This window comes from Hypanus sabinus, chromosome 19 (genome assembly GCF_030144855.1).
Source record: "Hypanus sabinus isolate sHypSab1 chromosome 19, sHypSab1.hap1, whole genome shotgun sequence".
In the NCBI taxonomy this organism is placed as follows: Eukaryota; Metazoa; Chordata; class Chondrichthyes; order Myliobatiformes; family Dasyatidae; genus Hypanus; species Hypanus sabinus.
In genome coordinates, this window is record NC_082724.1 from 21509927 (window position 1) to 21533434 (window position 23508).

At 39.6% G+C, this 23508-nt stretch overlaps 1 protein-coding gene across 2 annotated transcripts in view; it reads left to right on the top strand.

Annotated features, from left to right (window-relative positions):
• The window catches only part of cacna2d3a (calcium channel, voltage-dependent, alpha 2/delta subunit 3a), an 893404-nt gene that overhangs the window by 252666 nt on the left and 617230 nt on the right, over positions 1-23508 (top strand). Inside the window, exon 1 of one of the 2 annotated variants that reach the window (XM_059944149.1) lies at positions 20771-20794. The exons of the other annotated variant lie outside the window; for it this stretch is intronic. Coding sequence (XP_059800132.1) covers positions 20786-20794 — 9 coding nt within the window. The 5' untranslated portion in view covers positions 20771-20785. Of the gene's footprint in view, positions 1-20770; positions 20795-23508 lie in introns of those variants that run through there. 2 annotated transcript variants of the gene reach the window in all.

The window sequence follows — 23508 nt, forward strand, 5'->3', positions numbered from 1 at the left end:
AACTAACTTACTGCCTGTTATGCCGCTGCCATTTAGGGTAGCAATGAATGTCCTCCATCTCTGTCTGTCCATACAGTTGCACACAGATTAAAAAAAAGGATTCTTCATTACTGTTTCCATAACAATTTGCTTTTGACTAGTCAAGGTTGTTAGTCCTGAGCTGAATCCCTGAACCTGGAGTACTGGTGGACCACCCTTAGTCTGACCTCTACACTTTGACCTGTTTGGCAGGGATGACACTACCAACAGAGAAAGCACAAGTCCTTGACTCCAGCCAACATAGCTCTCTGAGTTATTGAGGCACGCAAGCCTCCAAACTACAACAAGGTTGTGGTCTTCTTGGAGGAGATATAACTAAGAATGCAGGCATTGCTAGATGAAGCAACTTATCCTTCTCCGACTTCCAGCAACGTCTGCTTCCTGGTCTCACTTCAGTTGGCGGGCCACTGACACACACCTGAGCCAGGCTTTGCAGGCAATCACTGGATCCTTAAATTTGATCCCAACTCAGTGGCTCCACTGTGATTGAATATCGACTGTTCTAGCATCTGTTAAGATGTTGCAACACAGTGTTGTTGGGACATCATCAGCCCATACCCAGCAATCCATCAGGATCTCTCTAATGCCACCAACCCATGTTGTTTCAAGGAACTCTTTCTGGTTCCACTGTCCTTGGCTAATCAACTTCAACAATGAAATAATGGTTTCATTACATTATCTGCTCCAGGAGAATATTATTATCAGTTTAGTCTTTCCTCCAACCACCACCCCCCCACAAGACTGTTCACTACATTGCAAACAACATTGCCAGTGTGAAAACTGATGGTGCAAATCATATAATATTTTGACTCCAACTCAATGAATGATCAGGCATTCGGATTAAAACTGGATCACCAGATGGCACAGAATAATTCAACTCAGCTATCCTCGGTGTGTTGTATTTCTGGTGAAGTTCCCGTTGTCTTTCAGGAACTTTTAGTATTGACAACTAATGGAATGAAGCCACAGCCAAAAACACTATCCAAGACAGAGACCTTATTCTATACCTGATAGCCAGGCTCCTGAAAGTACATGGGATGTTTAAGCAAAATCCAAATGGGCCATGGGTAACATGGTCGCTTAAATCATAAATAGCAAAATCTCTGCCTGTTAGTGTGCTGACCCCAGTATAAACAATGGATGCTCTCATCACATCTTCTCCTGGAAATCTTTGAGATAAAATCTCACTCTAAAAAGGCAACAGAGGGCTTTATGAATTTCAGACTATATATATTGCTTCAACCATAAGCAAGAACAGGACCCTTCAACTTCCTTGTTGACCATCATCTCTGAGGTAGTGCTTGTGCAAGATCATTTGATAGATGTAGTGAGGATGGTGTATCTAGTGCAAGGGAAGAAAATTGATTTACTTACTATCTGTTAGCCACTGGCATTTTTTAAGGCAGCAAAGAAGGTCCTTCATCTCTGTCTGTCCATATCCATACCCACACTGTTGCACACAGATACAGAAGGATTCCTCATTGCTGTTTCCTTAACAATTTTTTTTGACCAGCTACTGTTATTAGCTATGAGCTGAACTCCGGAACCTGGAGGACTGGTGGACCATTCTTAGTCTGGCCTCTACCCTTTGACTTGGTTGACATGGGTGGCCCTACCAAGAGCTGAAGCATAAGGCCCTGACTCCAGCCAACATGCTCTCTGGGTCCTTGAGGCATGCAAGCTTCTAAACCCTACAACAAAATTGTGGTCCTCTAGGAGGAAATAAGGAAAAAGCGGACTTAAAATGGTTCCCTTGACAGTGATTGAAGGAGCCATGAGCATTTTTCATAATGGGGCAACGAAGAGGACTGTGGACCTCCTGCGCTGATTGTCCAGTCTTGGCAGACTTTCCTGCTGATTTCTTCGGGAGGCAAAGACAAAGAGAAATTCCTGATCGAAAGCTGGAGAGCTGTGGAGGAAACAGCAACGTATTAAAGCAACTGTATATGTTGTGGACAATGGCAAAAACTCAAACTTGTTTTAAACAATGCTGGGCTCTTTAAATACTTTACAAGTTCTCGTGTACATCTTCAAGCCCTTGTTTTCTACAAATGATCATTTTTTAAGATCTGATTTAAAATGAGAATGACCAGTATTCCTGCTTTGATCTTCTGGTGTTTTGAAATAATGGAAAATATAAAAAAAGATTAAGAAAAATATAAGATGATTCAACACCAAACAAATCCAGTCACTTCTCAACTAGATTCATCCAATTTGTAGCTGGAAATAGTAGTCTATGAACTGAAGAGCTAACAATGATTTCCCAAATCCATTAACCTAGACTACTAAATCTTTATCGACTATTTTAGAAAAGTTTTGCTCTCATTCACAACTTAAACCAACTATTGTTAATTATGGATCAGGCACCGATATAATTAAAGGAACCAGTATCACATTTTAATTATTCTGTGGTGTCTGTCTCACAGCAAACAGCGCAGCACCATACTTACGTGGCTCCCATTTTTAGTTAAATTGGGAACTATTTGATCACAGATTTTTCTGAGCTCAGTTATGCCCATCAACATTTTAATTTAAGTCTGATTTTTTTTCAATATGTGTAATTAAATAACCCAACTTAAAAAAAAAATTAAAATGAACATAACTTTCACCTCGGCATTACTGACACTGGTGCTGGCCCTCTGCAAACTCTGTTTGAGTCTTTCTAATTTAATTTTTGGTCTGATATCACCAATATGTTATTAGTATTAAAGCATACAGGAAATGCCTAGAATTTGTGTGCTTAGACCATTAGAACATAGAACAATGAAACACAGCAATAGTCCTTCGACCCGCAATGTTGTACTGAGCTAATTAAATTAGTAATCAGATATCCAACTAAATTAATCCCTTCTGCCTACACAATGTATATTACCTTCCATCTCCTGCACATTCAGATTCCTATCAAAAAGCCTCTTGAATGCTTCTATAGGTTTTACTTCCACTACAGACCGGATAGCACATTCCAGCCTCTTATCACGCCCCTCTGTGTATTTTGTCCTGTGCTTCTTGTTTGAACTTTCTCCCTCTCATCTTAAATGTATGCCCTCTGGTATTAAACATTTCAACACTAGGGAAAAGGATACTGGCTGCCTACTCTGTCTATGCCTTACATAATCTTATAAACGTCTATCAGATCTTTTCCTCAGCTTCCACTGGTCCAGAGAAAAGAACCCAACTTTGTTTAACCTCTCCTTACAGAACAAAGCAACAGAATAAGTTAATGTTTTTTAGCTTATGTTCACAACAGGGTCACTTTGGAGAGTTACTAGCATTAAAAACATTTTATAATTGTAAACCCTATATCTGACTACTTCGTATTTTTTGAAAACGGAATTGTGTAAGACAAAGGCTACTGATGTCATACTTTGGAAAAAGTACAGATAATTTTGTATGCCAATATTTAATGAATGTTCCAAGTATATTACTGCCATAATGCTCATTGGAGTATAAACAAAGAAATGATGTAGAAAAGTGAGTTTATTGTAAATCATGCTGAGACAGGTTTATTGATCCAGGATTGGCTTAGCAACTAAACTTTTGTCAGTACTCTGATCTGTAAATGATTGTAGTCTTGGTTTTAGTGACAACATTTGTATACTGTTGCCAGGAGAACAAAATAAGTGTGCACCCTAATCTGTACTTTGTTGTGCTGGCATAGCTGGCTCCAGGCTCATCGCCAAGCCTTGGTGCATTCGCAGAGCCTTCTTCATTGTCTGATTTCCAGAAAACCATACATTTCCACAGCAAACTAAGTCATTGTGCAGTGATCCATTTGAACTCGTTGTATGTTTAAGAATACGTCAAGGCCTGAGAACTTCTGAAATTTAGACACATTAAAAATACTTAAGATTAACCACACTATTAAAATTTGTTTTAAAAACATTATATCACTGAAGTATACTTAAAAACAATTACAAGCGTGAACTAAGCTCTTGGAGATAAATCAACAATTCTTTACATAAATCTCTTGCAAATGTCCCTCTCTGTAGAAGTCCATGGAGTTGCTGCTCTTACACTAAAGATTCTATGGGGAGCTTTCACATGAGCCAAGGGCTAAATGCTGGGGCCAAGCACCTCCTTCACTCTTGCAGCATCCAACAACATATCATTGGGGATAATATTGCTTGATGTCTGCAGTAGGTTTAGGACTTTTTGGTATTCTTGTAGTCTTGTGATTTCCAGCACTTCAGTGAGCAGGTGCTAGCATTTCAATGCAGAAATGCTGCTGTTTATCACCAAAATCTGTGCCAGTATGAATAGTGATATCTATTGTTAATTGAACATCCCCTTAAAAAGGAGCAAGGAGATTGTTCTAATTGTTCTCTTTGATGGAATATTCTAAAGTTAGAGATTAAGGGAAACATGTAATTTATATATTAGTTTAAGTGTTTATGTGTGCAAAAAAATTCAATAACCATTTCCACAACATTGTCACATTGGATCCTCTTAATGCTCGTTCAAGTGTTTAATCGGTTCTTACAAGTTGTTTATTCTTCAGTGATGTTATTTCACAGAGATAAAACCCAGGATGTTAGCTCATACTTCTTCATTGTGTTAACGTAAAAGGATGTAAAGTTGGTCATCCAAAAGCGGCACCATTAGAGTTTTGGATGGATAGGAAATGAATGGGCACAAAATCTTGGGTTGTTTAATGTGGGTTATGGTCCCAGTGTACCCCTTTCTGTCACTCCTCCATGGTTTTTCCCTTTACCTCTGGTTGATCTGGTCTTTCAGGAAAAGATCAAGATGAGAAGTAATTGCTTATCAGTGGCACAGGTAGTTCAGCAATGTATGCAAGACAGATATTATGGATTCTTGCATATCTACCTAGATGGTTCAGAAGATCCAAGGACAGGTTGTTTAAGTGTTTCTGTTTATGTTCCAAAGTTTCAAATGACTATTAAGAAACGACTATTAGACAAAGAATCAGTATTAAGGTCTGAGATAAGTGTTATCATTTTAGCCTTGGAATGGGTAGAAGAAATATGTCCAGATTATGTATTTCTTGGCCCTGACATCAGGTATTTCAAATTCTTCTTGAGATTGGACAACATCTATTGAGGCTGGAGGGTCTAGGCCTGTGTATACGTTTCATGTGTGTTGCTGCCCATGCTGGAGTTGGCAGAAATCCTTGCCAAGCAGTCACTTTAAATTAAGGATATAAATGTAGTGGTACCTTTGCATAAAGGGGAGGTGAAACCCATAATTAACAAGTCTCTTCAGTCACCATGGCAACAAAGTTGGGCTAAGGAAGAGAAAGGATGGTATTTATAAAAAATTCAGAGTATGTTAGAGCTCAAGTGAGAGATGGATGTAAAATGAGGGAAGAAATTATACTTACACATTTATGTATTGGGCATACAGTGCTAGGTTGAATAATTCCTTGCTCAGAATTAACATGCGTAATACTGGCATTTGTAGGGAGTGCACTTGTCAAAAACAGTGCAGCATATCTTGTTTGAATGCAGTTCCTATGAGGTTCAAAGGAAACATCTGATTGCTAAATTGAGATATTTGGGACAGATGCAGTTTAACTTTGAAAGTTTGTTAGGATATCACTGCCATCGTAAAGTATATAATTGCATATTTGACTTTCTGAGAAGCATTAGACTTTTTGATATTATTTGAGATTTTTTTTGGAGGGGGGTGGATTTACTGGGTGTATTTCCTGTCTCTTTGCTCCACAATCTAACTCAATAGGTGGCGCTAATGCACCTTCTGTTGGATTAATTCACTGGATATATATTCAAGGAAGGACTGGGAACATCTGGAATCATTTCCTCTATCTCCCAGGTATTTTTTTGCCATGAAGTAGTTTGCAATTCTGATATGATGGTCTGGGAGACTTTGGTCGGCCTTGGGGTCTGAGTATGACATTGGATTGAGATTGGAGCAAAAGATTGAGCCCGCTGTTGGGAGTTTTCTTTCATGCGGGAAGTGGGGGTAGCGATGGCAGGAAGTGATGATGAAGACAGGGGTAGTGAACAGGAGGTGGTTTTGGGTGATAGGAGGTGTATGGAGAAAGGTAAATAGCAGGTTTCTGGGAAACAGAAAAATAAGTGGCTGATTGAGGATTGCAGTGTCTTATCATCCAGTGATGAAGGCAGTAGACAAAATTTTTAAATAAAATAAGGAAGGAAGAAAGAGTTCAAGGATTTTTTGGGTTTTTAATATGGACTTCTTTCTGAATTAAATCCAATTAGACTAGCTAAGGATTTGAAAAAAGCATTAGGTGATATTGTAGTGCAAAACCTTTTGATGGGCACACTTAGTTCTTTGTAAAAGTAGTAAGCAATATGAGAAAGTTTTGGGGTTAGAAGTTGTGTGAGGAAGGAAAGTAATACCAAAAAATTATGTTGAAGAATAGTGGCTTTGGGGAGTAAACTCTGGAGTGCCTCTAGGTATATCCATGAGCTAAGATAAAATAATTCAGTCAGAAGAGAAAAATTGTGGGTGCTAAATGTTTAAAAAGATTTTGTGGTGGAGTTAGAACAGATTGCTTATTGGTGTTGATTAAATCAGATGGAAAATAGTTGCCAGATATGGTTAATGTAAGTTAGATGAGCTATATGGTTCAAGTCTATGAGGTGTTTTCAATGATGGGAGTTTGGTCACATAATAGGGTAAAAAGTGGTGTAGTAGATGTGATAGAGAATATGATTATGGCAATTGTAGAGAAGGTGTTAGGCTAAATTGTAGCAACTGTGGAGGAGAACATAACTCTGCTTGTGCAGGGTGTCCTGTATATAAGAAAGCTGTGGAAATGCAGTGTGTTCAGGTGGAAATGAGCATGAGACAGTGTAAATGGGATGTATTAACATCCAGAATATAGATAGTTTAAAGGTGGTATGTAAAATGCATGTATACAAAAGGTTATCTAATTGTTGATAAAAAGTTTATCACTTTTGTGGCAGATGTGGTAACTTGTACAGCACAAACTAAAAGTAGGACATAAAAATTAAACTATTAAAAGCCGCAGAAGAAAACATTTAGAGATAAAAGACTTAACCCTTGAGGTTATTAATGACGCCTTACAAGGAGGAGTAAATAATTTTCTTCTTTTGTCTGTTATGCTGCTGGCATTTAGGGCAGCAATGAAGGTCTTCCATCTCTGCCAATGTTCACAGCTTCCTTCATCATATCAATAGCTTCCTCTGGGATTACTGTCAGTCATGCAATTGCTGGGTGGAGACTCAGGAATACTGATGCACTGAGATGTAGAAGGATTCTTTATTGCTGTTTCTGTAACAGTTTTGTTTGACCAGTCAGGGTTGTTAGTCCTGATCTGAACCTCTGAACCTGGAGGATTGGTGGACCACTCTTAGTCTGACCGCTACCCTTTGACCTGTTTGGCATGGGTGGCCCTATCATGAGCCAAAGCATAAATCCTTGATTCCAGTCAACATAGCTCTCTGGGTCATTGAGGCATGCAAGCTTCTAAACCAGGACAAGGTTGTGGTCATTTTGGAGGAGTAAATAATGTTCAGACTTCTAAGGAGGGTTGTTAATGGTTTTTCCAATCTTAAAATGGAATGTTAGAAGCCGGTTAGCTAATGGTCAGGAGTTTTATAAATTAATTGAACATTTACCAAATAATCCTGATATTATACGTGTACAGGAGACCTGGTTAATATCTTTTCTATGTTTTAAGATCGAATGTTATGTTGATCTAAGACATGATTGGGAAATGGGTAATGGAGGAGAAGTTTTACCTTTGTCAAAATGGCAAATCACAGCAGTTTGGAGATTGAGGTTGTTTCTGAGCCAATTGTAGTTGAAATTTAGGGAAAGAATAGTTAAATACAGATAATTTGTTTAACCCTTGTGAAAGGTTAATAGCTGATATATTGGAAAGTGTGGTGGAAATGGGAAAAATAATGTTATATGGTGTGGGGATTTTAATGCTCATTGAACTATGTGGGATTATAGTGACACAAATGTGATTGGGATGGTGGTGGAAGACTTTCTGGAAGAAAAGTGTTTGGTGTGTTTGAATGATGGTAGGAGTACAAGGACAAATCTATCTAACAACACTGTTTTTGCTGTATACCTTATGCTGACATCTGAGGATATAGCAAGAGTATGTAACTACCCATTACCTGTACAATGGTAATAGCTTGTGTATTAGAAGAAAGGTTCTCATATCCCCAGACTGAATTTCAAAAAGGCAAATTGGGATGTATTTAATGATTTATGTGAAAGTAGATTATCTGATTGTTTGGATTTGGAGGTTATCAAGTTAAGTAATAGTACCTCGTGCTCTATACTCAACTCAATAGCTAAGGAATCAATACTGAAATACCGAGATCGTTGGGAGATCCTTGGGAGTTTCTTCCCCTCTGTCATCTAATTTCTAAATGGACATTGAACCCATGAACACAACTTCACTACTTTTTATTTCTGCTTTTTTATACACTACTTATTTTAACTTAATTCCTCTGCACCTCTGATTATTGAGTTTGTTCTCATTTAGAAAATAGTCTATGCCTTTATTCCTTCTACCAAAGTAAATGACCATACACTTCCCTACACTGTATTACATCCGGTGCCACCTTACCTATTCTGAGGCAGGTAAGATCATCTGGATTGGCAGTGATACCTTCTGACTTCTTCTCAAGATCTGTATGCCAAGCTAGCAGCTAGCTAAAGTCTTCCCTAAGTTAGACTGGGCTCATGCTCATGTACAATTTGCTAGGACCCTGGTCCCAGCATGGTTCTGGTGGAGCCTGTCCCATCCAAACAGGTCTTTTCCTCCCCAATACTGGTGCCAATTTCCCACGATTTCAAACAACCTTCTCCCACACTAAACTTTGAGCCACGCATTTAGCTCTCTGTCCTTATTAATCCTGTGCCAATTTGCATGTGGCCCAGATAACAATCCAGCAAATATTACCTTTTTAGTTTGTGTGTTTTTTAAATTTAGTCCCTAGCTGCTCAAATTCCCTCAGAAGAACCTCTTTCCTTGCTCTTCCTACACCATATGGACAATGATAAATAGATCTTTCCCCTCCTACTCCAAATTCTTCTGTTCCACACCCAGTCACCAGGCAGACAACAAGTACAGCCTCCGGGATGCTTGATCCTTGTGACAGAGTTTTGTCCATTTCACTGACTATAATGTCCCCAATTACAACTATTCTTAATGGAGTTAAAGTCTATAGAGATTAAAAAGAGGCCATGTACAGTAGTAGGCACTGCCTCTTGTAATTCTCTTGGAGTGTCATGTAGTGAAAAATCGTGTCCATTGTCTCTCTAGATGGAAGGACTCTACACTGGTTTGGAAAGCAGCTTTTCAGCCACTGGCAGGAGGTGGTTGAGGAGAACTGTTGTAAAAACTTCCCTTGTGGCAGACCACAAGGAGAACCTGTTGAGCTGTTACAATCATACTTGTATCTTTATCACTGACTTGTGAGCACTTGCCCTTTCCAGAGGTGATAAGCGGGTTTATGATTTTGTAACCAAAGCTCCTCTCCACCGAGTTTTAGGACAGTCTGTTCCCGATGCTTGTTGTTTCTCAATAGCATTATGTTGTACTGCCATTTTGTTGGTAGGGTGTGGTAGCGACTCTGGACTGGCTAATTTGCTGTGGAATGGAATTAAAGACTCTTATGTGAAGGACAGAGTCATCAGCGACGAGCTCTTTGTATGGGCTCTGTTCATGAGGAACTAAATGACTCTCACTTCTGATTAGTTACTCTGCTATGCCATTGTGTGTCTGGGCCAAAGATAGTTTTGACATCCCACAGAATCCTTGCATGCTTCTGAACTTCTGGACTTGCCGCACCCTTACCAACTATTGTCTTATTTAGTTCAGATATTTTCAATTGGAACTGAGCTTCGGATGCCTGCAGAGTTGTACCTATCTTCATACAGCCATGATAAAACTTTGAATTCAAGAATGTCTTATATTCATGGTTAATTGCCTCCTGGATCTCACAGTCATTGTCGCTTGTAATTCTCTGTTAGGAAGGCCTTGAATCTCTTCAGGGATACAGGTTTTCCCCCGCTATCCGAAGGTAGAGCATTCCTATGAAACTGTTTGTAAGCCAAAGCAAAGAAGCAATTACCATTAATTTATATGGGAAAAATTTTTGAGCGTTCCCAGACCCAAAAAATAACCCACCAAATCAAACCAAATAACACATAAAACCTAAAAGTAGCATGAACATATAGTAAAAGCAGGAATGATATAAATACAGAGCCTATATGAAGTAGAAATATTGTATGTACAGTGTAGTTTCACTTATCAGAATCGGGAAGACAGCAAGCTGAAATCGATTTGTAGGGAAAAAATCAGCCCGTACACGCATGTGTGCACAACTGCCCGCACAAGGCTTCACGGTCATGGTAGTCTTTCTCGGAGTAAACACACGTACAAAGCGGACGTTTTTTTTCGTAAAAGTGAAAATTCTCTTTGGTTAGTAAAAATAGATACTGATGTAGGTCTTTCGTAACAGTGAGCTGTTGTAAAGTGAACATTCGAAAAACGGGAGCCACCTGTACTAATTGTGGTGAACTGCGGGATAGTCCAGGTAATTTGGACACTCTGTGATTCCAGTTGTTTGGAGAGCATCACATTACCTGTAAGCTACAGTCTGAGAACAGCTTTCTTTGTAACTTCTTTGAGACCTTCAGCATTGATTTCCTTGTGGCTGTACCTATGACTGCCATTGTTGTGAAATTAGGCTGAGGAAGAAGCCAGAGCAGACTAAGTCAGGCCAACAGTTATCAGGGTCTGTCACAGTGCAGACAATATGGACGTTCTTGTGTTTCCACACACCAAAACCAGATTGGCTTTAATCCACAATTAATCTCACAAGAGCAGCAACTTCTACATTTGATGCCTTAAAGAATGACACATTTTTGCTAAAAATACCTTCAAGTCCATATCAGATTCATGCCAACAAAATTTTTAGTTGCATTTAAAAGCCAGTTCCTCTTAAAACAATCAATCAATTTGAAATAAATGTTTAAAACATAAACTTGGAAAAGTGCACAGGAATAGATCTTTAGAAACTCATACTGTCAAACTTCTCTGCAGACTTGCACTTGGTGCATCTGGGACTTGTCAGGATTAGTTCTAGAGGAGGAATTCCCATTCATGGAATTCCCATGGACCAATGCCATTAAGCAAGGGAACCCCTGCTCTAGAGGATTAGAGGATTTCTGGGCAACTGTATGTGCCCAATGTGTCCACGAGCAATTAATTTTGTGAAGCTAGACTCCCTCTCTGGGGCGCAGTTGACATGGAATTAGAAAAATGAATGCAAGGTGGACCGAAGTGTTGGGCCTGGCCAGGAGGTAATCTGGGAGATGTAGTTCTTCTCTCACTCAACGTATTTTCTGTTTCCAAAGCCACAGCAGCACCTAGTGGACACCAGCAGAGGGCAAGTTTTAATAGGACACTAAAGCTACAGATTGATTTTTGTATATCATTGTTGCATGTCCAAGGTGAAAATCATTTATTTATCAAGCCACATATCATTACATAAAGGTGAAAATAATTATGAATATGGTGTTGGAGTGAATGAAAATGTGCAGTGCAGGAGGACAAATAAAATGTAAGGGTCACGGCAAGGTTGTTTGGGAGACCAAGAGTTTATCATTCAGTGTGTGAGAGACTCTATCCTATCTGATAGTAGGATAGAATCTGTACTTGCGTCTCTGAATGCCTGGTAGAGGAGAATGAAAGTTATCAAAGTTAACAGGACGTATATTGTACACACTTCCCTGACATTAAATGTACCTATTGAAACCTATTATTATCCACCTAAGCTTGCAATCATTCATCTAGTGTGGTGCTTGTGCTGTAACGCCAGATCCCAGGCTTAGCTAAATGTGAAAGTTCTGCCTGTCCATTGCACACTCTGTCCTCCTGCCTTGTATCAATAGCAGGTGGATAAATTCAGTAACTTTTCTGGATTGCTATCAGAAGATTGCATTATGATGGGATAATTATTCTAATGACAGAAATGAAAGCCATCTGGTGCAGCCTCATTCAATAAAAACAGTTCCAGTTATTTTTTCATTTGTTTCATTTTCTCAGTAGATTTGATTGCATGTTATGAGTATATAGTTTGATTCTAATGTTTTAGTTTTCAAGTGTAACTGGTTGTCAATTTTTGCTCTGAATATCAAGCACAAAGGTTCCTATACTTGTATAGTGAGAGATGAACTTTGACCTGAGAAATAGTGTAAAACAAGTGTTCGTTGATCTCCAGACCAGACTGATATTGTTTTCCAAAATTTACTATGGCGACTAGAGTCTTAAAATGAGGGAATACAATTATGTCATGTGGCCAAAACACACTTCTGCTGTAAGTCCTGATGTCCAGTCTCAACCTGGAACGTGTCCTCTTTATTTTTCCCCATAGGTGCTGAATGATGTGCTGAGTTCCTCCAGCATTTTGTGTGTTTTACACCTGTTGGAGTTCTTTTTGGTACATGTTGGAACAGGAATGGGAATTGAAATTAAAATATCAACTCATTAGTCTACTGGGCAGCATTGACCCTGTTCTTTATCTTTTTGAGACCTGGACTGCCTGGAAAAATGTCATCATCTTGTCTCTTCAAAACCCTTCAGATTCACTGGAAGGAGGAGAACCAATGTCCTCTCCCGGGCCTGCATCTCAAGTACAGAGTCCTTAGTTGTGCTCAGCCTGCTGCACTGGGCATGCCCCCAAAAAACTTTTGAAACTGGCAGTATTCTGAGATTTAAAAAAAAACAGTATTTCAAGCTGAAACATTTATTCTGTTCCTCCACAGGTACTTCCAGAACCTGCTGAGTGTTTCCAGTGTTTTCTGTTATATCACCCATTTCCAGTATTTGCAATGTTTTAATTTTCACTCTGTTATGAGTCATGGGATTCGATTACAAATATGCATGAAGCTTCCTTGCAGAAATACAACTCCATTGACTCCTGTGAGTCTCTGGTCAAGACTCTCTATCAGGAGCACACAAAAAGTCCTGCATAAGCAGTGGAAGGAATAGTTCAACTAACAAATTAATCACTAGTTGTCCTATTGGACACATCAATGTTAGTGTAAATTTTAGCCTCATTGCTTACAACTTACTAAAATTGAACTCTTCATACTTGACCAATTTAAGCTCCATCTGCCATTACATAGCTCGCTTTATCTCACTAAGTTACACCACACAGGACTGACATGGTAAATGGTAGGGCCCCTGCTAGTCACAAGAGATTTTGTGAAAGCAGGACATCTTGAGCAGCACAAACGAAATGATGGATGAACTCAGCAGATCAGGGAAAGAAAAAATTAATATTTCAGGCCAAGATCCTTCTTCAGGATTGGATAGGAAGGGTGTAGAAGCCAGAATAAAAAGGTAGGGGTTGAAGAGGAGCACAAGCTGGTTGGAAATAGGTGAGAGGGGAAAGGTAGGTGGGAGGCAATGAAAGGGAATGATGTAAGAAGATAGGAGGAGATAGGTGGACGTGGCAAAGTGCTGAAGATGAAGGAATTTGATAGGGCAGGACAGTAAACCCTGGAAGAAAGGGAAGGAGCTGGGGAATGAGAGGGAGGTGATGGGCAGGCCATGATGGTGCAATTACTCATTTTCCTCCATAAATGCTGCCCTACCTGCTGAGTTCCTCCAGCATTTTGTGAAAGGGACCCTGAAGAGAGTTGCAATTATAGTAGGTAATAGTTATTATGGCTATTGAGTCTGTGGTAAAGAATGCAAACGCAATGTTGACATTAATTTCAAAGGGAATAGAATATAAAAGCAAAGAGATAATACTGAGGTTTTATAAGTCACTGATCAGGCCGCATTTGTAGTACTGCCAACAGTTTTAACATAGAAACATAGAAAACCTACAGCACAATACAGGCCCTTCGGCCCACAGTGCTGTGCCGAACAGGTACTTACCTTAGAAAATACCTCGGGTTACCCATAGCTCTCTATTTTCCTGAGCTCCATATACCTATTCAGGAATCTTTTAAAAGACCCTATCGTATTCGCCTCCACCAACGTCACTGGCAGCCCATTCCACGCACTCACAACTCTGCTTAAAAAAACTTACCCCTAACATCTCCTCTGCACCAACTTCCAAGCACCTTAAAATTGTGCCCTCTCATGTAGCCGTTTCAGCCCCAGGAAAAAGCCTCTGACTATCCACACGATCAATGCCTCTCATCTTGTACACCTCTATCAGGTCACCTCTCGTCCTCTGTCGCTCCAAGGAAAAAAGGCCAAGTTCACTCAACCTATTCTCATAAGACATGCTCCTCAATCCAGGCAACATCCTTGAAAATCTCCTCTGCACCCTTTCTATAGTTTCCACATCCTTCTTGAAGGGAGGTGACCAGAACTGAGCACAGTACTCCAAGTGGGGTCTTGCCAGGGTCCTATATAGCTGTAACATTACCTCTCGGCTCCTAAACTCAATCCCACAGTTGACGAAGGCCAATACACCGTATGCCTTCATAACCACAGAGTCAACCTGTGCAACAGCTTTGAGTGCTGAATTCGGACCCCAAGATCCCTCTGATCCTCCACATTGCCAAGAGTCTTACCATTAATACTATATTCTGCCATCATATTTGACCTACCAAAATGAACCACCTCACACTTATCTGGGTTGAACCCCAACTGCAACTTCTCACACCAGTTTTGCATCGTACTGATGTCCAGCTGTAACCTCTTGACAGCTCTCCACACTATCCACAACATCCCCAACCTTTGTGTCATCAGCAAATTTACTAACCCATCCCTCCACTTCCTCATCCAGGTCATTTATAAAAATCACAAAGAAAAGGGGTTGCAGAGCAGATCCCTGAGGCACACCACTGGTCACTGACCTCCATGCAGAATATGATGTCATCATAGCTCAGGGAAAACCTGAGTCACTGCCTGAAGGCACATAAAGTGGGGCAGCAATACCTCAGTTGACCAGAGAAATGTGGTCAAGACTATTTGAAAGGGCAGATTCTGAACTCTGCCACATTGAGCGCTATACCCTAATTCATCATTGAATTACATCATAGCAAATGGTACTAGCTAACACTGTTCTACAATCATGAATGGCAATAATGCGTGGGCTGAGCATGGGAGTAACACAATTTTTTCAGTCCAGATTTGTTATGATAATTACAGAAATGTCACATTGCTTTTCAATAACTATAATACGCTATGATACTATAATACAAGTAACTCACACAAAATGCTGGTGGAATGCAGCAGGCCAGGCAGCATCTATAGGAAGAAGTAGAGTCGACGTTTTGGGCCGAGACACTTCTCGTGTTTAGGAGCAGAATTAGGCCATTTGGCCCACCACATTTGCTCCACCATTTCATCATGGCTGATCCAATTTTCCTCTCAGCCCCAATCTCCTGCCTTCTCCCTGTACTCCTTCATGTCCTGATCAATCAAGACTCAATCAACCTTTGCCTTCAATATACATAAAGACCTGGCCTCCACAGTTGCCTGTGGAAAAGTATTCCACAGATTCACCACTTTCTGTGTAAAGAAATTCCTCATCACTGTTCTAAAAGGACATCCCTCTATTCTGAGGCAGTGTCCTCTGGTCTTACTGTAGACTCTACCACCATAGGAAACATCCTCTCCACATCCACTCTATCAAAGCCTTTCACTCTTCAATAAGTTTCATTCTTTTGAATTCTAGTGAATACAGGCCCAGAGCCATCAAACACTCCTCATATGGCAAGCCTTTCAATCCTGGTATTATTTTCATGAGCCTCCTTTGAATCCTCTCCAGTTTCAGCACATCCTTTCTAAGATAAGGGACCCAAACCTGCTCACAATACTCCAAGAGGGGCCTCACCAGTGCTTTATTGAGCTTTGCTATTACATCACAGACAAAAGAAAATCTGCAGATGTTGGAAATCCAAGCAACACACACACACAAAATGCTGGAGGAACTCAGCATTATGGAAAAAAGTACAGTCAACATCGACTGCCCTTTTTTCCATCGATGCTTCCTGGCCCGCTGAGTTCCTCCAGCATTTTGTGTGTGCTGCTCAACATTACATCCTTGCTTTTATATTCTAGTCCTCTTGAAATGATATTCATTTGCCAACATTGCATTTGCCTTCCTCACCACAAACTCAATGTGCAAATTGACCTTTCGGGAATCCTGCACAAGGACTCCCAAGTCCCTTTACACTCCAGATTTTTGTATTTTCTCTCCATTTAAAAGGCAATATGAAGCATTCTGAGTCAAATGTTTATAATAAGTATTTCACTTCTTAAATTAAGTCTGTAATCCCTCAGCTGTCTTTTTGTTACCGAGCACCCAACCCCCACCCTCTTTATCTTTAGTGCCCCCTTAGAAACTCTCACTGCCCCAGGGGTGAAATATTGCTCACTTTGGGAACCACAGTTCTAAACTTCTCCTATCCATGTACCTATCTAAATGTGTTTTAAAACAATGTAATTGGACCCACTTCAACCACTTCCTCTAGTAGTTTATTTCATATACCCACCACTTTCTGTGCCAATTAAGTCTTTCCCCTTTCATTTTAAACCTGTTCCCTCTAGATTTAGACCCAGCTACTCTGGGAAAAAGGTTGAAACACCCACATTATTTATGCCCCTCATGATTTTTGAAACCTCTGGGGAAACAGCCCCAGCCTAACATTATAATTCAAGCCTCCTAGCTCCATCAATATCTTCATGAAACTTTACTGTACCTTTTCCATCTTAATGACATCCTTCCTATTGCTAGAATACGTACACAAAGCTGGAAGAACTCAGCAGGTCAGGCAGCATCTGTGAGAATAGAGTAGCCAACATTTCGGGCGGAGACCCTTCATCAGAAATGGAGCCTATTGCTAGGTGACTAGAACTACATATGCTGTTCTCAGTGACACCAAACCAATGTATTGAAGAGCTGTAACCTCACATCCCACCTCTTGTATTCAGTGCCCTGACTGATGAATGCAAACATGCAAAATGTCTTCTTCATCATTCTATCTATCCTTCAGGGAACTATATATTTTACCTCAAAGTCACTCTGTTCTAAACACTCTCTAGGACCCTGATACTTAATGTACAAATCCCACCCTGGTTTAACTTCCCAAAATACCACACATCACATTAAATACCTCTGAATTAAATTCTATCTGAAATTCCTTAGCCCACATTCCCAGATTTTTCAATCTTCTATTGTAATCTTAGATAACTTTCTTCAGTGTCCACTAGAACACCAATTTTGATGTCATCTGCAAACTTACTGAGCCTGGCAACTATTGTTGACCAGCCAACCATGTAGGGCATTTAAAAAACCAACTTCCTGTAAGTTTGTAGTGCTTTTGTTAGAGCTTTTTGAAATAGCATTGGGAAGAATGGAAACTGCAATTTACCACCGGAAAAATGGTGCAGATGAATTTCTTGTCCATCGAGAAGGGGTTCAACCTGAAGCATTAACTAATTTCTCTTTGCATAAGTACTGTTTGACTGGATCAGTTCTTCTAGCATTTATGTTCCTGTTTCAGATTCCAGCATCTACAGTTTCATTTGTTTCATTAAAGTATTGGCAACTCATGCATTTGAAAGCAAATTATTGCCTCAATTGAGAGATTGTTTCATACTGCCTAACAAATGAATAGCAGTAACAAATATTTACTCAATTTGGGGCATCTATGCTGGATCAAAATTTTTCATTATCTTTATTAATAACTTAGATAACATGGCAGAGAACAAGACTTCCTTATGACTTCACCGCAGTAACAAAGTAAGTGATTTTGAACAAATTACAAAGGCACTGAGAGGTTAAATGTGGGGCAAATGGATTTCAAAACAGATAAGGGTTAGTTAATGCAGTTTGGATTACACAGGAGGATAATTCCAAGCAATATTCAAAGGTGCACAGTTGAGACTAAGAAAAGGTTTAGATATGTGTAACAAAACAGCTAATGGATTATTAACCTTTAGAACTAGAGGGATGGAATAAAAAAAATAAAAAAGAACAAGCAGTTTTACTGCACCTGGCAAAGCCTTGACTAGCCCTCATTTTTGGGATGATGCATGGAGCTAATTATACTTACCCACATTAAAGAGAAAATCTTGCTCTCCAGTGACTCAGGCTTCAAAACACCATTAACTAGACATATTTTTTGGAAGATAGAAGGTTAAAGGGCAACTGAAATTAATTATACGGTGGATAAGAGAATACTTATTCCTTGGTGACAATGTTTGACAAGCAGAATACCACTTGAACATGTCTATCATTTATTTAACTCTGCTGGATCTTGAGTATCTGTTGCATTACCACACCGTAGTCTGCCACATTTTGGCAAAAAGGTGACAGATTATGGGTATGGTACCCTTACCTCACTCCTCAATGGTCTTAAAGTTATGTCTCCTTTTTGGACCTCATCGCTAAGGTATATGCATTCTCTTCAATCACCCTACAACTTAATTCAAGTTTTGAGTGACCATCCTTTCGGTGAGTCATCCAAGCACTGATTTACTTGTGTGTTAAACCACCCCACCACAGGAAGAAAAGAAACAAGGAAGACTTTACTTTCACTATGGCACACTAGAATTGGATTCAGCAGTGTTAGCTGAATAATAGATCGGTTCAAATGGCATTTGATGTGATAACAGAAAATTTTATTTTACTCTTTGTTTGTCTCAATAGATCTAATCATCTTCATTTGAGCCTCTCTCCTCCATCATCCAGCTGGTCGAAATAGCTCAATCCCAAGGTGACCACTATTTCTAACGACTTCTCTTCTCATTCACGTATCATTACAGCTAGTGTTATCCAAGTACAGCTAGTGTTATCATTACAGCTAGTGTTATCCAAGTACTGCTCCTGTTTCTCATCTTGATACCAACTGCTGACAATATCTTCCATGATTATCACATTAGATTCCACAGATGGTCTTCAACTCTCATCACCACTTCACTCCCTCCACTATCTTTGATTTCTCATCTTGTTTGCCTAGCAATAGATAATAAAGAAATTTCTTGCAGCCAGATTTTTGGAAGACTAGACATTGTTGCCATTGCCATAAAATCTGTGGCATCGCCATTACTCTATTCTTGTCAAGATGCTGCAGCTGAAATGAACTTTCTGCAAACTCACTGTTGTATTTGATCCTAAGTTGAATTTCCAACACATATTGATCACCAAAACTGCCTAAAAGTAATTTCCAGAAATACCAGCAATGCAGACTTTTGCTTGTCAATTAAGATTGTCCATTTTAACATTTTTTACATTACCCATCTCTTCCTCACCTCACTACCACTGAATCATACTTCTGTGCTTTTGTTATCCTTGTCTTGACTATTCTAAGATCCTTATACTTTGCATAACCTAAATCTGTATTCAAGCAATTCCCCTGCCACCTACCAGGATCAAATCTCATTCTCCCTCCACATCTGTGGCAATTGGCCTACAATGGTTCTGGTCATGCAATATCTCAACTTTAAAATCCTCATTACTGTGGAGGGAGTAATTGCATTCCTTCAATTCTGACTATTTTACACAAGCTTCTTTTTAATTTTCTGGTATCAGTGATTTCAGCTGCATAGATCATCAGCTCTGGAATTCTAGCTACATCTCTATCTATCTTTAAGATTTTCGATGAAGCTTGCCTTTTTGAAAAGCTTTTGGACATTTTTCCTAGTATTACCTTCAGTAGCTTGGTGCCAAAAATACTTCTACTGATATCTCTACTTGGTGCCTTGGGACACTTTGCTATGTTAAAGGCTCATTTGAAATTCAGTTATTTGTTATTATCCGATTTACCACACATCTGGAAAGCAACCTGTGGGGCTTAATTCAAATTTTATTTTATTCAACTGTAACTTTCAAAAGGGAATTGGATTTATACTTGAAAAGAAATGCATTGCAGGGATTTGAGGAATGAGCAATGGACTGGGATATTTGGATGGCTTTCAGTCAGGCAAAATCTGATTCTGGCTGCAGAACTGCTAATGGTCCTTCCTCCAGCTCTTCTCTTGCTTCTCCTGCTTCCCTTTGAATGCATCATTCTGATTTGCTTCAGCTACTCACTGTGGTAATATGTTCCACATTTCTCTCGTTCCAAAGCCGAGTCCCAAAAGCTTATATTAATGACTGCTTTAAATGTACATCCTCCAGTTTAAGACAGTTATATTTTAATTATCACCTCAAGTACATTTTATAAATTCATTAACTCTTTAATTTGAAGTGCATAATAATGCTAAATAAGTGTCAACTTGTATTTTTCTCATATATCCCACAGTCAAATATAAAAATTGTCTGCATAATAAATAATCCTATGTTATAAAAATGAGCTTTAATTTTATTGCGATAGTGTCATAAGTATCTTCTAGAACAGTAACGATGAAATCAATAAAACTGTTTAGAACACCAGGCCACATTCCTACTGACTGCCTTGAAGCCCGCCAAATGAATTTGTTATTTACTTTTCTGTTGATAAAGGTTCTAAATTGAATAATCAATTGTAAATTGATCAGTCAGTGCAGTCTGTATCAATGCGATGCAATAAATGCTTCTAAAACACAAAGTTAGCTTTTGTGTCTGTTTTATTATTTTTCTATTTTGTCACTAACTCCTGTCAGGTCAAAAAATGCCCCTGGTTAGTAAATCAATTGCAGATTCCATCAAATATTTAACACTGCGTATGCATGGACTGACTTTTTCAAGTTGTTCAGTAAACTGACCTGCTATTCCAGAGCGAGGACATTTATAAACTAGGCTGAGATATTAAAGGTGACAAATATGTTGTAAAAGCTACTCTGCTTAAATTTATGAAAAAGGTAAGTCCCAATTTTCCAATTAATGGGAGTATTTAATTAAAATCTAATTATTTTAATTAAAATCTAAAGACTTTAATTAAAATTGAAAATCTTACAAATTCAGCATGGGAGAACAATTCTAAGAATGGAATATTTATTTTGTGTTAATTATGCAACATAACATAATAAATGGAGTGTTATGGAAATCTACATACTGTTGAAATTGATGGAGATTGAGCGTATAATACTCGTGAAACTAGTAATAAACAATGCTAAGATCATATTGTTTAAAGGTGGGTGTTCTGACTTATAATTCACTCCACAAAATAATAAGGTAATGTGAAGGCAGGAATTTCCAGAGCTATTCAGTTTATTATAAGACCATAAGACATAGGAGTGGAATTAGGCCATTCAGCCCATCTAGTCTCTGCCATTCCATCATGCTGATTCTGAATCTCACTCAACCCCATACACCTGCCTTCTCACAACATCCTTTGATGCCCTGAGCGATCAGGAAACTATTAATTTCTGCCTTAAATATCCCACGGACTTAGCTTCCACCGGAGTCTGTGACACAGCATTCCACAGATTAACTACTTTCTGGTTTAAAAAAATCCTCCTTACCTCTGTTCTAAAGGGTCGCCCCTCAATTTTGAGGCTGTGCCCTCTGGTTCAGGATACCCCCACCACAGGAAACATCCTCTCCACATTCACCCTATCCAGTCCTTTCAACATTCGGTAGGTCTCAGTGAGAACCCCTGCATTCTTCTAAATTTCAGTGAGCACAGGCCCAAAGCTGCCAGACACTGCTCATATGTTTACCCCTTCATTCCCAGAATGATCTTCGTGAACCTCTTCTGGGCTCTCTTCAATGACGACACATCCTTTCTGAAATATGGGGCCTGTTGAAAATCTAGTCAAGAAGAAAAGGTTACAAAAGGTTCAAAAACTAGGTAATGATAGAGATCTAGAAAATTATAAGGTTAGCATGAAGGAGTTTAAGAATAAAATTAGAAGTGACAGAAGGGGCCATGAGAAGGCCTTGGTGAGCAGGATTAAGGAAAACCCCAAGGCATTCTACATGTATATGAAGAGCAAGAGGAGGATGTGGGAAAATAGGACCAATCAAGTGTGACAGTGGAAAAGTGTGTATGGAACCGAAGGAGGTAGTGGCAGTACTTAATGAATACTTTGCTTCAGTATTCAGTATGGAAAAGGACCTTGGTAATTGTAGGGACCCCTTACAGTGGACTGAAAAACTTGACCATATAGACTTTCAGAAAGGGGATGTGCTAGAGCTTATGTAAATCATAAAGTTGGATAAGTCATCGGGACCAGATGATATATACCCCAGGCTACTGTGGGAGGTGAGGGAGGAGACTGCTGAGCCTCTGGCAATGTTCTTTGCATCATCAGTGGGGATGGGAGAGGTTCCGGAGGATTGGAGGTTGCAGATATTGTTCCCTTATTCAAGAAAAGGGGTAGTGATAGCCCAGAAAATTATAGACCAGTGAATCTTACTTCAGTAATTGGTAATTTGATGGAAAAGATCCTGAGAGGCAGGATTTATGAAAATTTGGAGAAGCATAATATGATTAGGAATAGTCAACATGGCCTTGTCAAAGGCAGGTCGTGCCCTACGAGCCTGATTGAATTTTCTGAAGATGTGACTAGACATGTTGATGAAGGTAGACAGTAGATGTAGTGTATATGGATTTCAGCAAGGCATTTGATAAGCTACTGCATGCAAGGCTTATTGAGAAAGTAAGGAGGCATGAATCTAAGGGGACATTGCTTTGTGGATCAAGAACTGGCTTGCCCATTGAAGGCAAAGAGTGGCTGTAGATGGGTCATATTCTGCATGGAGGTCGGTCACCAGTGGTGTGCCTCAGGGATCTGCTCTGACAGATATTGAAAGGATATCTCAGCAGGATATTGATGGGATGCAAAACTGGGCTGAGAAGTGGTAGATGGAGTTCAACCCAAATAAGTGTGAGGTGGTTCATTTTGGCAGGTCAAGTATGATTGCAGGACATAGCATTAATGGTAAGACTCTTGTCAGTGTGGAGGATCAGAGGATCTGAGTCCATAGGACACTCAAAGCTGCTGTGCAGGTTGACTATGTGGTTAAGATGGCAAATGCTGTATTGGCCTTCCCATGGTGTATTGAACTCATGGGATTGAGTTCAAGAGCTGAGAGGTAATGTTACAGCTATATAGGACCCTTGTCAGACCCCACTTGGAGTACTGTGTTCAGTTCTGGTCACCTCACTAAAGGAATGATGTGGAAACCATAGAAAGGGTGCAAAGGAGATTTATAAGGATGTTGCCTGGATTGGGGAGCATGCCTTATGAGAATAGGTTGAATGAACTTAGCCTTTTCTCCTTGGACTGACAAAGAGTGAAAAGTGACCTGATAAAGGTGTATAAGATGATGAGAGGCATTGATTGTGTGGGTAGTCAGAGGCTTTTTCCCAGGGCTGAAATGGCTAACATGGGAAGGTACAGTTTTAAGGTGCTTGGAAATAAGTACACAGGAGGTGTCGGGTAAGTTTTTTACTCAGAGAGTGGTGAGTGCATGGAATGGGCAGCCGGCGATGGTGGTGGAGGCGGATACAATAGGGTTTTTTAAGAAACTCTTGGATAGGTACATGGAGCTTAGAAAAATAGAGGGCTATGGGTAACTCTAGGTAATTTCTAAAATAAGTACATGTTTGGCACAGCATCGCGGGCTG